Raw genomic sequence first — 13,699 nt, forward strand, 5'->3', positions numbered from 1 at the left:
TCTCTTTAAGCAAATGAGCAAGCCGAGCTTATTAAACAGTCGAATTTTACAGAACTTTTCCCTTCGGAAAAAGTCTCTCCGTTGGGAGAGAGGTTGTAACAGCTTTAAATAATATTAAAATCTTGTAGTTTAAATAATTTAAATAGATCAACATTAAGGTATTTGTGAATGGCAATATTTGAAACCAGACTCGAGTGCCACGTGCGACTCTCGCACGAAGAATGTAATTTATTTTTAAATGTTAGTATTCTTTTTTTTTTTTTTTTTTTTTTTTGTTTGTTTGTTTGTATGTCACCATTCTTTTTTTTTTTTTTTTCTTTGAGTGTTAAATAAAAGTTATTGCTGTGTTCCATCATTGGAGTTGCTTCATATCGCCAAAGAAGTATTACAGCATGTGCATAATACGTTTACGCATGCGCGTTTAATGTATAACGGACGGTATAAGCTAAGCTAAAATTACCTAATTCAGTTAATGTTGCAGATTGCGTTGTTCCTTAATCTTCGAATTGGATCCGGCTTATTATTTTTTGCAGACTGTTAGAGCAATTTTATAAAAGTAAGCTTGAACTTTCGATTATGTCAAATAGAATTTCCAATATATATTTACTAATAAGTAAAGGATCTACAAAGCGAAAGTACGTTTCGAAGTCCATTAAACAAAAAGTGGAATTGCAGCAAAAAGTGGATAAACGCATATCCTTCGTTTCTCTAACCATTCCGAAATCTGTTTATCAATTTCATGCTGCTCTGCGGGGCGGTGGGGGGGGGGACGCCGCGGCGCGCAATGAATTGGAAGTTGATCTGTCAGCACTATCCTTATCTTCAGGGCAGATTTTTATTTTATTTGGCTTATAATTCCTTACTAAATGTAGTATTTCATCTCGATGTACTCCGTCTTTGATATGATTTAAATCAAATTCCTCGTAATTATAATTCACTTCCGATAGTGAAGAAAGTGACAAAGAGGTTATTGAAAACGAAAAAATTTCGATTAACAAATTAGTCGGTATTCTCGACACAGCAATTATAGGACTTGAACAGCAGAACTTTGTAACTGAACAAGAAATTATGTCTGTTTATAGAATTAAAGAGAAAGTATTATCACATAAAACGAAGCAACTGAAACAACTTACACTGAAAGAAATGTTTAATAAAGTGAACAAATAAACATTAACCTTTTTTTTTTTTTTTTGTAAGTTTTGATACCCTTTAGATCATAATTGTTCTTTATTTCATAAATTACGGTTTCATATTTTTAATTTTATAATTTCTGCATGCCATCTTACCAGATTTAAACGGATGATCTATAATCCGGAATCGCCGAAGTACCGACGAGTCCGGATTAACGACTTTTGACTGTATACAGATAATTTTTACACTAGATACAGTCATTTACTGTTAACAATATTTAAATTAAATATATTTTATTAATCATTCATGATCACTCCAATATTTTTTGGTATATCAGATGTAAAGTGATTAATGTCTTTTTTTATAATTATTATCAGATGTCATTTGCTATAAATAGAATACCAATAAATCTAATAAAAAATAATTTTATAATATAATTACTATACATTATTACAATATAACAAGTAATTTATTATCAAATGTGAATAAAACATGGAAATCGTAACTTATCTGGAATAAAATTTTAAAGATTTAAATTTTTAATTGCTATTGTACAGTATCTAGATTCATTATTAGCATGATGAAAATTTCATCAAGGAAAAAAAGTTATGAAAATCAGCATGTATGTATGTTCTTCGCATTGTAGAAAACGGCAGCTTCTATAGCCACCAAATTTTTGACACATCCTCCACCTGCAACTCGAAGACAGATTGTTTTCTATCTATTTTATGTCTGTGTGATCTTAATTAAATTTTGATTAACTAACTCAGTGATTTAAAAAATTATGTTGGCACTCGGCAAAATATAAGGTATAAATATAAGATAAATATAAATATAAGATGTCTAAAATTTAGTCAGGAAAACCAAGGAAGTTAGAATAGAAGGAGGGAATTCTCAACTCAAACCATAAATCTTGTGGCCATGTTACTACTGTCGCTGTGACTTCTGCTAGGGGGTCTGTCATTGCAATTTTTTTTTTTTTTTTTTTTTTGAAGCATGTTATCTTGTGTTGCATATGGATGCACAAATCGATTTTCAAAAGATTCCTGGGATTACTTTTCACACGTAATTATTGAGTTTTTTTAATGCAATTTGATAAATATGTTGAAAAATATCACGTCAAGTTATTTTCTTTACATATATGAAAAAAATGGACTTAATAACTATCAAAATATATTTAAATACATTTTAATGTTTCTATTTAGCTGGAATCTTTGTTCCTTAACATACAATGATATATGCTAGGATTTAAAATGTATACTTTGAACGTTTTAGGCAATTCGTTTGATAATTTTCATGAAAAGTAGGACACCAATTGTTACTATTTTTATGAATTGTAAAGGTGCTAAATAAAGTAATGCTTTTCTTTATATATTAATTATTATTCATTTTTAAGTTTTGTGAACTGTTATGAATATAATTTGTGCATTTGATCAAGATAAACAGTTCTGTTGTTAAAAATTGTTTGCATAAACTTACAAATTTCTGGGCAGTATAGCGATAAAAGTAAAATATTTACACACTTAAACATGCGGAAAGGCATATCCAAAAATTTATATAAGCATATTTCTGTAATTCAGCTTAATTCAAGGCAATTTCTTCAAGACTCATGAATATGAAGCATGCATAAACTGAAGTCATTAAATTCACATAAATCTGTTTTATTTTATTAATATTTATTTTCTTCTTGTTGGTTCTGAAAAGGATCTATTTAAAATTTTCATTTACAAAATGCAACCTGTGACTATTTTTTTAGATAATTATCTGCTTTAAATATGTGAATTTCTGTTTTAGTGTACTACAACTTAAAGCAGAAGTATTTACACATACTAAAATAAAATAACTTTCCTTCCTATTTCTTAAACTTTGTAAATGAAATTACCGTAATTTCCGGTAGAAACGCCGGGGCGTTTACATGTTTAAAACTTAAATTTTCAGCGGGTACGGTGTTTAGGTGCACTAAAAGTAAAATATTTCCTTTGATGGTCATTGTGCATAGTTTGAATAACTTTGTCATTGTACATAGTTTGGATGGCGTTGTCATTGTACATAGACCACTCAGTTGCTCCAAAACAAAAGACCACTCAGTTGCTTTTTGCGAACGTTATTTTGTTTACATTCTTTCCCTTGAACGGACCTACATGCCTTATTCACCCTAAACGAGATCTCAGAATAATAACATTCTTCCCCCTTTGAAATCAGCATTCTCATCATTTTGAATAGTCTCTCTCCTCTGCCAATCGATGAATCTTCCAGGAACCATCCTCTCTCCACCTCTGCCTTTTCTGCAATATTTTTCAAAGGCGGACACGACTCCACCTGTCTCGCAATAACGAACTCTGACGTATTTCCCCTTCAGCATGAATCGATTTTTCTTGGCATTCTGCCAGATACAGATCCCATCAGTTTGAGTACAAATACTTGTTGGATAGTTTTTAACTTAACTTGTTGGACAGTTTTTAACTTTAAGTCCAAGTACTTGTTGGATAGTTTGTAAGAGCGGAATTTTTTTTAAAATGGCACCTAAACGGCACTGAAGCTATACTGCTGGTTTTAAGCTTAATGTAATTTCACGTGCTAAACAAATTGGAAATAGAGCAGCAGCTCGAGAGTTTGAAGTGGACGAGAGATGTATTCGACGTTGGAGAACTGAAAAAGGAAGAACTTAAAAATATGCCACAACAGAAACGAAAAGAAAAAATATATCTGTGCGTACTAGAACAACAGTCGGGCAACAATTACCAATGGACTGGCGGGATAAAAAGGCACCTTTTCTAAAATATGTGACAGATATTATTGACAAAAGAAAACTTCTTCGGTCACAGATAATAAATATGGATGAAACGCCGTTAGCTTCCGACTCTCCTGCAAACAGAACTGTTGATGAAACTGGTGCAAAAACTGTATCTGTGCTTACGACGGGGCATGAAAGAACGTCATTTACATGTGCGTTAGCTTGTGCCGCAAACGGTGACAAGCTAAAGCCGATGATCATTTTTAAACGGAAAACTATTCCGAAGGGAGATTTTCCTAATGACGTAATTATTTGTGCAAACGAGAACGGCTGGATGTGCGAAACAATCATGCATGAGTGGCTACAAAAAGTTTGGCAGTATCGTAAGGGATCTTTTTTCCAACCAAAAGGGTTATTGATAATGGATTCCATGCGTGCGCATTTACTTGAGTCAGTGAAAACCAGATGTCAAAAATTGTCTACGACCGTAGCAATAATTTCTGGTAGTTTGACAAAAATCTTACAACCATTAGATTTGTCAGGTAATAAATCTTTCAAAGCTGATGTCCGAAAGCGGTGGGAGTGTTGGATGAGTGAAGGATTGCATACGTATACCAAAAGCGGCAAAATGCGTAGAGCATCTTATGAAGAAGTTGCAAAGTGGGTAGGAAGTGCGTGGAAATCGGTAAAAACATCGTCAATAATAGCAGGATTCACAGAAGCTGAAATTATATCTTTAGATAAAGAGACTGTAAACCAAGAGGATGAATGTGACGATCTGGAAGACTTGGACTTAGATCAGGATTTACTAAATCTTTTTAATTCAGAAAGTGAAGAATCAGATTTTGATGGCTTCATATGATGTATAGTTTGCTGTAATTCCTTTTGTAAGTAAAATTTAAAATTTCCTTTTGTAATCCAAATTTAATAGTTCGTTGTTGCAACATTTTTTATAATATAGTCTGAGTATTACAAATATGGACTTCTTTAGTGGGTATGTATAAGTATATTCGTGAACACAAATATATTTTCAACATTTCTTACCTTTAATTTATTTTTGAGTTATGATTTCATTTCATGCAATTTTCTTAACTTATATGTCATATATCAAGACATAGGTTGAGATTTTGCAACTATACGGCCCACGACGATGTCACGCGCAATTAAATCTATTGCGGCGTTTCTGTGTAATTTTAATTTTTTCCCGCCATTTTTCTCGAGTGCGGCGTTTACGCTGATGCGGCCTTTCTTCCGGAAATTACGGTATTCTTTAATAAATTATGATAATATTATGAATAAATCAGAAATATCACTTTTCAAAGGAAAAATTGAAAAGCACACCCAACAGGTTGCTAATAAAAACCTAAACAAATCCTTGAAATATCCAAAAACATATTTTTAAAGGCTTTAATGTTTACACATGCATTAAGATTCTGAACTCTTTCATAATAATTTTCTGTACATAGTAAATTATGGATATCATCTTTATTACTTTAAAACAAAAATTTAACAATAGCAAAGCATTTCATTACAAATTAACGAAAAATACATGCACGGAACAGCTTAGAAACACATACGTTTCACTGCCGTACAGAATAAACATGGATCGCACTTTTTAGGTAGGGTTTCATTCCTCGATAGTGGAGGTAACTACGAACCCTCCCTCCTTCTATTCTAACCTCCTTGAGAGAAACTTACTGATTTAAAAGAAATGTGTTGTCACTCAACAAAGTGTAGGATATTTTTCTTTCAAATTTAATCACAGGAAAAAATTTAAAAGAAATATGTTGTCACTGCCTGAAAATATTTTTATCTTCCATGCGCCAGTGTGTTTTGATCCAGCAAAAAGTTAGATATTTAACTTTTTGTTCAAATTTAATCTTTAATTTATTAAAAAAAACTCGGCAATTTAAAAGCAAGATACACAATTCTTTATTATTAATTACTAGCTGGAATTATTAAAATCATTATACATGTATATTTCCTTTTGTATTATTTCTATTTCAGGCAGTGATCATGCAAGCAGGTAGTCACATATATATATTATTTAAATTATGATATTAATTCAAAAAGTTTGAAAATCACTCTTCTTTTACATAGTTAACATTTATAAAGATGTTTTGACGAGGAACAATTCAAAATCTCCTTTATGAAAGTCTGTTTAGTTATTTTTACAGTATTTTCAGTGTTTAGTGTTGTTAATGTTGGCTTTCAGAAAAGCTCTTTTAAATTTTTCTGTAAAACCAATGCCAACCTAAGGCTGAATTTTGCCTCAGTTGTGTCTACAGTTCAAGTTATCAGACATCATCAATTTACTTGTTATAATTATCAACACTGTCAGAATTTATATTACAGTACTACTCTTGTCTGAGAATTAATTTCTTGATAATATTAATGGACTTCAATTACTTTTATTCATATAAGCATACTTACATATCTACACATACGAATATACTTATATTATGCTTTATGCTCTTTAACCTCTGCCAAACACTCCTCTGCATCAGCCTGAGCTTCAGAATGATTTAATTTCTTAGCTAATCTGAGAGCAGTTTTGCATGCTTCTTCTCCTTTCTTTACATTTCCAGTCTGCAAATAAGTCGCACCTAAGTTGCAGTAAAAAGCTGGAATATCTTTTGAATCACTTTTAACAGATCTAGTTATGGCACTCTGAAATGCTTCTATTGCTGAGTCATATTCTTTTAATAAGCTATGTACACTACCAATGTCATTTAATAAGACAAGAGTTTGTGGATGTGATGCACCATTTATTCTTTCAGAAATATCAAGGGCTTTCAAAAAATTTTCTTTGGCATCTTTTAGCATTCCAGATGCTAATAAATATCTAGCATACCAATCTACACTCATGGCCCAAAGCAAAACTGTATCTTTTTGGTAATCAGATAAAGATTCAGCATCAGAGAGGTCAAAATTCTTTAATTTGTTTTGTTGAGTGTTGATACAAAATTTGAAGCCTTTCTCTGCCTTTTCTCTCTCATTTCTTTGACCATATATGGAGGCAAGTTTGAGTGAAATTTCTACAACAGAATTATCATCATAAGGTATGCCAGCTGCAAGAAGTTCTTTTGTAACTTGAATGAATAGTTTTTCAGCGTTAGACAAATCTCCTTTTTGAAATGCAACATTAGCAAGAAGGTCAAATATATATCTCTGTGCTTGCATGTCCTGTCGCTCTTGCGCCAATTTCAGGGCTAAATGAAGTATATTTTCTGCTTTATCATATTCTTCTTTCTGAAGACTTAAGACTCCTAACTTCATAACTGATATCATAGGATCTTCCTCTTCTTCTTTTTTAAGCCCAAGCCATGTTAAAATTCCGGCTAAAAGGACACATCTTCCTTTTGATCTAAATGAATAAATAAGAAAATTTTATAATTCAGCCACTTATTATCAACTGTATTTCAGGTACCACGAATCAAAGTAAAACATATATCATTCTTTAATTCGTTTAAAATTCACAATTTTATTCATTTTAAATATAAAATAATATTTTTTCTAATTTCAGAACATCTAGAATTTAACATTAACTGTTTAAACTTAATTTTGGCAGACTTTTTAATGAAGTTAATTTTAACAGTTAAACTAATAATAAGTTTTATATAATGTACTGTAAATGTAATTATTCCAATACAGATGTTTATTAATAGCAGCATTTAAAATTTTAAAACAAAGTTTATTAATTTCTCTGCCAATGTTATAAAAGTTTTATTTCATGACTATGATTTTAAAATTTCATACAGAGAATGACTACTACAGTCAAAAGTCTTTAATCCGGACATCCATAATCCGGAATGATCTATAAACCGGACTTAAAAGCTACAGTCAAAAGTCGTTAATCCGGACTCGTCAGGACTTCGGCGATTCCAGATTATCGATTTTTCCGGATTATAGATCATCAGTTTAAATCTCGTAAGATAGCATGCAGAAATTAAATAAAGAACAATTATGATCTAAAGGGTATCAAAATTTACAAAAAAAAAAAAAAAAAAAAACTTAATATTTATTTGTTTACTTTATTAAACATTTCTTTCAATGTAAGTTGTTTAAGTTGCTTCGTTTTATGTGATAATACTTTCTCTTTAATTCTATAAACAGACATAATTTCTTGTTCAGTTACAAAGTTCCGCTGTTCAAGTCCCGTTAATTGCTGTGCCGAGAATACCGACTAACTTGTCAATCGAATTTTTTTCGTTTTCACTAACCTCTCTGTCACATTCTTCATGTCTTTATCCATTTTTTGGAGCAATTCCACTTTTTATTTGTTGGACATCGAAACATACTTTCGTTTTGTAGATCCTTTGGAAGTTCCAGCATCGGAAATTCTATTTGACATAATCGAAATTTCAAGTTTACTTTTATAAAATTGCTCTTACATTCTGCAAAAAATAATAAGCGGGATCCAATTCGAAGATTAAGGAACAACGCAATCATTAACATTAACTGAAATAGATAATTAGATAATTTTAGCTTACACCGTCCGTTATACATTAAACGCGCAGGCGAAAACGTATTCTGCACTTGCGCACACGCATATGCGCAGTAGTCAAGGTCTTACGCGCACGCGTAAAACGCCTGTGCGCATGTGCCAAAGCGGCGCATGCGCAGAAAGTTTTTAGCTTTGAGATCCAGATTATAGATTATTCCGGATTATGGGTGTCCGAATTAACGACTTTTGACTGAACAAACTTTCGCATAATACCTTTACTCAGGCACATATACGTTTACGCGTGCGCATAATACGTTTACGCGTGCGCATAATACGTTTACGCGTGCGCATAATACGTTTACGCATGCGCATAATATGTTTACTCATGCGCGTTTCATGTATAACGGACAATATAAGCTAAGCTAAAATTATCTATTTCAGTTAATGTTGCATATTGCGTTGTTCCTTAATCTTCTGATTGGATCCGGCTTATTATTTTTATGCAGACTGTTAGAGCAATATTATAAATGTAAGCTTGAACTTTCGATTATGTCAAAAAGAATTTCCGATTCTGGAGCTGCCAGAGGATCTACAAAGCGAAAGCATATTTCGATGTCCATCAAACAAAAAGTGGAATTGCTGCAAAAAATGGATAAAGGCATATCCTTTGTTTCTCTAACCATTCGGAAATCTGTTTATCAATTTCACGCTGCTCTGTGGGGGGAGGGGGGAGTCGCGGCGCGCAATGAACTGGAAGTTGATCTGTCAGCACTATCCTTATCTTCAGGGCAGATTTTTTTTTATTCGGCTTATAATTCCTTACTAAATGTAGTATTTCATCTGGATGTACTCCATCTTTGATATGACTTAAATCAAATTCTTCATCATTATAAATATCACGAATACACATCAAACAGTTTCTGGTTGCAATTTTCTAATTTCAACTATGCGTAATGTATGCTTTACGCATGCACGCATTGAAAGAAATGTTTAATAAAGTAAACAAATAAAAATTAAGCTTTTTTTTGTAAATTTTGATACCCTTTAGATCGTAATTGCTCTTTATTTGATAAATTACGGTTTCATATTTTTAATTTTATAATTTCTGCATGCCATCTTACCAGATTTAAACTGATGATCTAAAATCCGGAAAAACCGATAGTCCGGAATCGCCGAAGTCCCGACGAGTCTGGATTAAAGACTTTTGACTGTATTAGTATTTTATTCATTTCATAGCTACTGCGATATGCATTTTAATAATTTTATGAAGAAAATTACTACTATTAGTATTTATTAATTTCATAGCTGTTGGGATTTTTATTTGTTTACCTGGATTACAGATTACAAAGCCCCCCCCCCCTCCCAAAAAAAATTGCAGGATTTCACCTGACGTAAAATAATGCTTCATATTCATGAACGAATAATTAATTATCAAATGAATTTTACAGGATTTCACCTGATGTTGATTACTCAGTGAATGCTGCACATTCGCAAAGCAATGAATGGTTACCATGCAAAAACTCATTTATGCAGAGTGGATGGACTAAATAAACATTTACAAATTAATAACTGTCACATTACAAAATGTATATACAGTCAAAAGTCGTTAATCCGGACTCATCGGGACTTCGGCGATTCCGGATTATAGATTATCAGTTTAAATCTGGTAAGATGGCATGCAGAAATTCTAAAATTAAAAATATGAAACCGTAATTTATGAAATAAAGAACAATTATGATCTAAAGGGTATTAAAATTTACAAAAAGAAAAAGCTTAATATTTATTTGTTTACTTTATTAAACATTTCTTTCAATGTAAGTTGTTTAAGTTGCTTCGTTTCATGTGATAATACTTTCTCTTTAATTCTATTAAACAGACATAATTTCTTGTTTAGTTACAAAGTTCCGCTGTTCAAGTTGTATAATTGCTGTGTCGAGAATACCGACTAATTTGTCAATCGAAATTTTTTCGTTTTCAATAACCTCTGCAAGCCATCTTACCAGATTTAAACCGATTTTACCAATTTTCTTCACTATCACTTTTTTACCGTCACTTTCTTCACTATCGGAAACGAATTATAATGACGAGGAACTTGATTTAAATCATATCAAAGAGACAGAGTACATCGAGATGAAATACAACATTTAGTAAGGAATTATAAGCCAAATAAAATAAAAACATCTGCCCTGGATAGTGCTGACAAATCAACTTCCAATTCATTGCGCGCCGCAGCGTTAACCCCCCCCCCCCGCCGCAGAACAGTGTGAAATTGATAAACAGATTTCGGAATGGTTAAGAAACAAAGGATATGCCTTTATCCTTTTTTTGCAGCAATTCCACTTTTTGTTTAATGGACAACGAAACATACTTTTGCTTTGTAGATCCTTTACATATTAGTAAATATATATTGGAAATTGTATTTGACATAATCGGATGTTCAAGCTTACTTTTATAAAATTGCTTTAACAGTGTGCAAAAAATAATAAGCCGGATCCAATTCGAAGATTAAGGAAACACGTAATCTGCAACATTAACTGAATTAGATAATTTTAGCTTAGCTTATACCGTCCATTATACATTAAACGCGCATGCGTAAACGTAGTGCGCAAATGCGCACACGCATATTTGCAGCCGTAAAGGTCTTATGTGCACGCGTAAACGCGACGCATGCGCAGAAAGTTTGTAGCTTTAAGGTCCGGATTATAGATCATTTCGGATTATGGGTGTCCGAATTAACGACTTTTGACTGTAGAATAATTTTTATTATCAGATTTTAAAAGGAAAGATATTTACATTGCTTAACTCTTTCGCATCGAAGCTACCTGTAACGCCCGTTCATTCAGGCAACAGCAAACCGCCCCAACGCCTCGTTTATTTTCTACCTAGTTCTTTCCCCTCCACGTTAGTGTATGGCTCATTGGTTTCGCGAGTTGTTAAAAGACATGTCAATCATTCTTTTGAAGCAAATAAAGGAGAAATACGGAAAGCTATTGACGTTCGCAGGTGCAATCCGGCCCTAAGGTGAAACTGCACACAATGGAAGAAACCACAGAAAAACCTCCAAGAACAGCAAGGGGGAAAGGAAAACTATTCCAAGACAAATTCGTAAACACGGGCGTTTTCGATGTTTGTTGAAAACAGATTTGGTCGTCTCTCGATGCGAAAGAGTTAATCAGGGTTCGTACTTTTAAGGACCATTAATGAAAAAAAATATGGACCTATGAGCAAATAGGAACTTAATAAATTCAATTAAAATTATTATCTATGCTTGAGCTTCACTTTTGCAATACCCAGAACCGGATTTAGACTTGAAGTTATTTGAGATATGGGACCATTTAAGAGTCTGTTATAGTACTATATTTTAATTTTTTAAAGGCCTCCATGAAAATGGGGCTTAAGCTATAGCTTGTATAGCTTATACGTAAATCCTGCACTGGTAATACCATCCTAAAAATACAATAGATCCGCAAGTAGGATGCATTATTATTAAACATGAATTAATTAACACAATTATTGATAAGTTTGAGAATAAAATAAACTTTATGAAATTTACCAAGTAGCATTAAATATTTTACACTCATAATAGTTGGAAATATTTGAAAGAAGATAAGTGACATTTTACTTACATTTTACTAACAGCTAGCTTTAGAATTTCTAAATTAGTTAGCTTTATGTTGATTTATTTTTTTTTTTTTTCAAATGTCTCATTTTGTCACATAGTTGCACAGTCTAGAGGTTTAGTAAATAACAGGTACATTTTATGTCATGCGGCATATGTTAAAATGAGAAGTAAGATCATAATCAACATAATTCATAACAAAAGACTGGATGTTGTCATTGCTGCTGCTTGCCTACAGAGAGAGCTGCTGATGGGAAGAAACCTGAAAGGCCTTTCGTAGGCAAGGCAAGTTTTGAAAGTCAGTTGGGCTCTGTCTGACATACTTCGTGTCGTTGCTTCATGCAGAGTTCCAGGTGTTGTATTCCAGTTAAAATACTTCAAGGTTTCAATAAGCCACTAAAGCACCAGAGGTGATAAGTTATTTTGTATTATTTTAAGTCTCACTAGATGCAAAGAATAAGTTTTAGATGAATTTTTACATGTTTGTGTTTTATCTTGTAACCACAATAAGGATTAATGAAATTTAATAACTCGCTTTAATATGCAGAGATAATTTTTAAGGATAAGCAGTTAGTTATAAATAATTAAGTGAGGTAGTTAGATAACCTTAATAATTATGGATTTACATGGCTACTACTAAATTTTATTTATTTTATAACAATATTTGTTAAAAAAGCCCTATTTAAATCATAATCTAATAAAATTTCATAGTTTAGAATACACGTAATTTATGACATTAATTCTTAAATGATATTAGGATAATTACACATTAAATGCTAGAAAACACTTATATTTTGAAACAAGAACACTCAACAAAATATTTATGCCTCTTTTTAATTTGAAGCCAGACATTTTGGCTAATTTATATCGATTTCCTTCTCTCTAAGCATCTTTTCTAACAATCAGAAATTTGTCTCAATACGCAAACCTAGTGTTCTCACTAGTTTTTGTTTTATCTCCTAACTTGTCAACCTCTCCACAATGTACCCATGAGGGTTTACTTGGTCTGGTAAATGTCAAATAATCCAAACCGCCCCCCCCCCGACAGAAAGGTTTAAATAAGCCTCTTATTTAAAAAGAACTTAAACATAAATGTATGTTCTGATGCAAACAAAATCAATTACAGCTCAGTGTGATATAATTAAACAAGAATAGTCAAATTCAAACTAAAAATGTGGACTAGTGGTCATTCATTGTTTATAGAAAGACATGATGCATGTGGACACAGTGGTACTATGTATGCAATTTAATTTTAATTTAAGCTGGCTCAATAACTCTATCATATGAGGAAACAGAAATGGGAAATTATAGTAAAGGCTGAAATCATAAACAACAGGGTAATTTACATAATAACAACTGTGCATATCTTTATGTATTCAGTTTCTTTCTTCAATATGATTCCTTTCCATTTTAGAATTTTCGGATTTAAATAAGGATTTCTGTTATTCTAAAGGAATGAACTTAGAATGTGCAGAAAAAGCTGCTAATTTTATATCTTTAGTAATATGAACATTCAGAAGAAATATGAAATATATATGGTAAGGGTCGGTTACAGAGCTGGTGTGGCAAAATTTTTAGTGACACATCAAGCAACAAAATATAGAAATGGCAAAACTTTTAGAATTTAGAGCAGGCATTGGAAGCAAAATTTAGAAAGGCACTAGGCAGCAGAATTCAGGATCCACAGAGATTGCATCAGGTAGGAAAATTCCTAGCTCTAGCTCTGTGTATGATACATTAAAACATATTAGATGAATCTTTTAAATTG

At 32.1% G+C, this 13,699-nt stretch overlaps 1 protein-coding gene across 1 annotated transcript in view; it reads right to left on the reverse strand.

The window, feature by feature from the left end:
• Nucleotides 1-247: 247 nt before the first annotated feature.
• The window catches only part of Ttc19 (tetratricopeptide repeat domain 19), a 31,398-nt gene continuing 17,946 nt past the window's right edge, over nt 248-13,699 (reverse strand). Inside the window, exon 2 of the mRNA XM_085811247.1 lies at nt 248-7,232. Coding sequence (XP_085667373.1) covers nt 6,326-7,232 — 907 coding nt within the window. The 3' untranslated portion in view covers nt 248-6,325. The remainder of the gene's footprint in view (nt 7,233-13,699) is intronic.

The sequence above is a fragment of the Stegodyphus dumicola genome, chromosome 2, assembly GCF_044657685.1.
Source record: "Stegodyphus dumicola isolate Sdum_Otavi_A_Nest chromosome 2, ASM4465768v1".
Taxonomy (NCBI): domain Eukaryota; kingdom Metazoa; phylum Arthropoda; class Arachnida; order Araneae; family Eresidae; genus Stegodyphus; species Stegodyphus dumicola.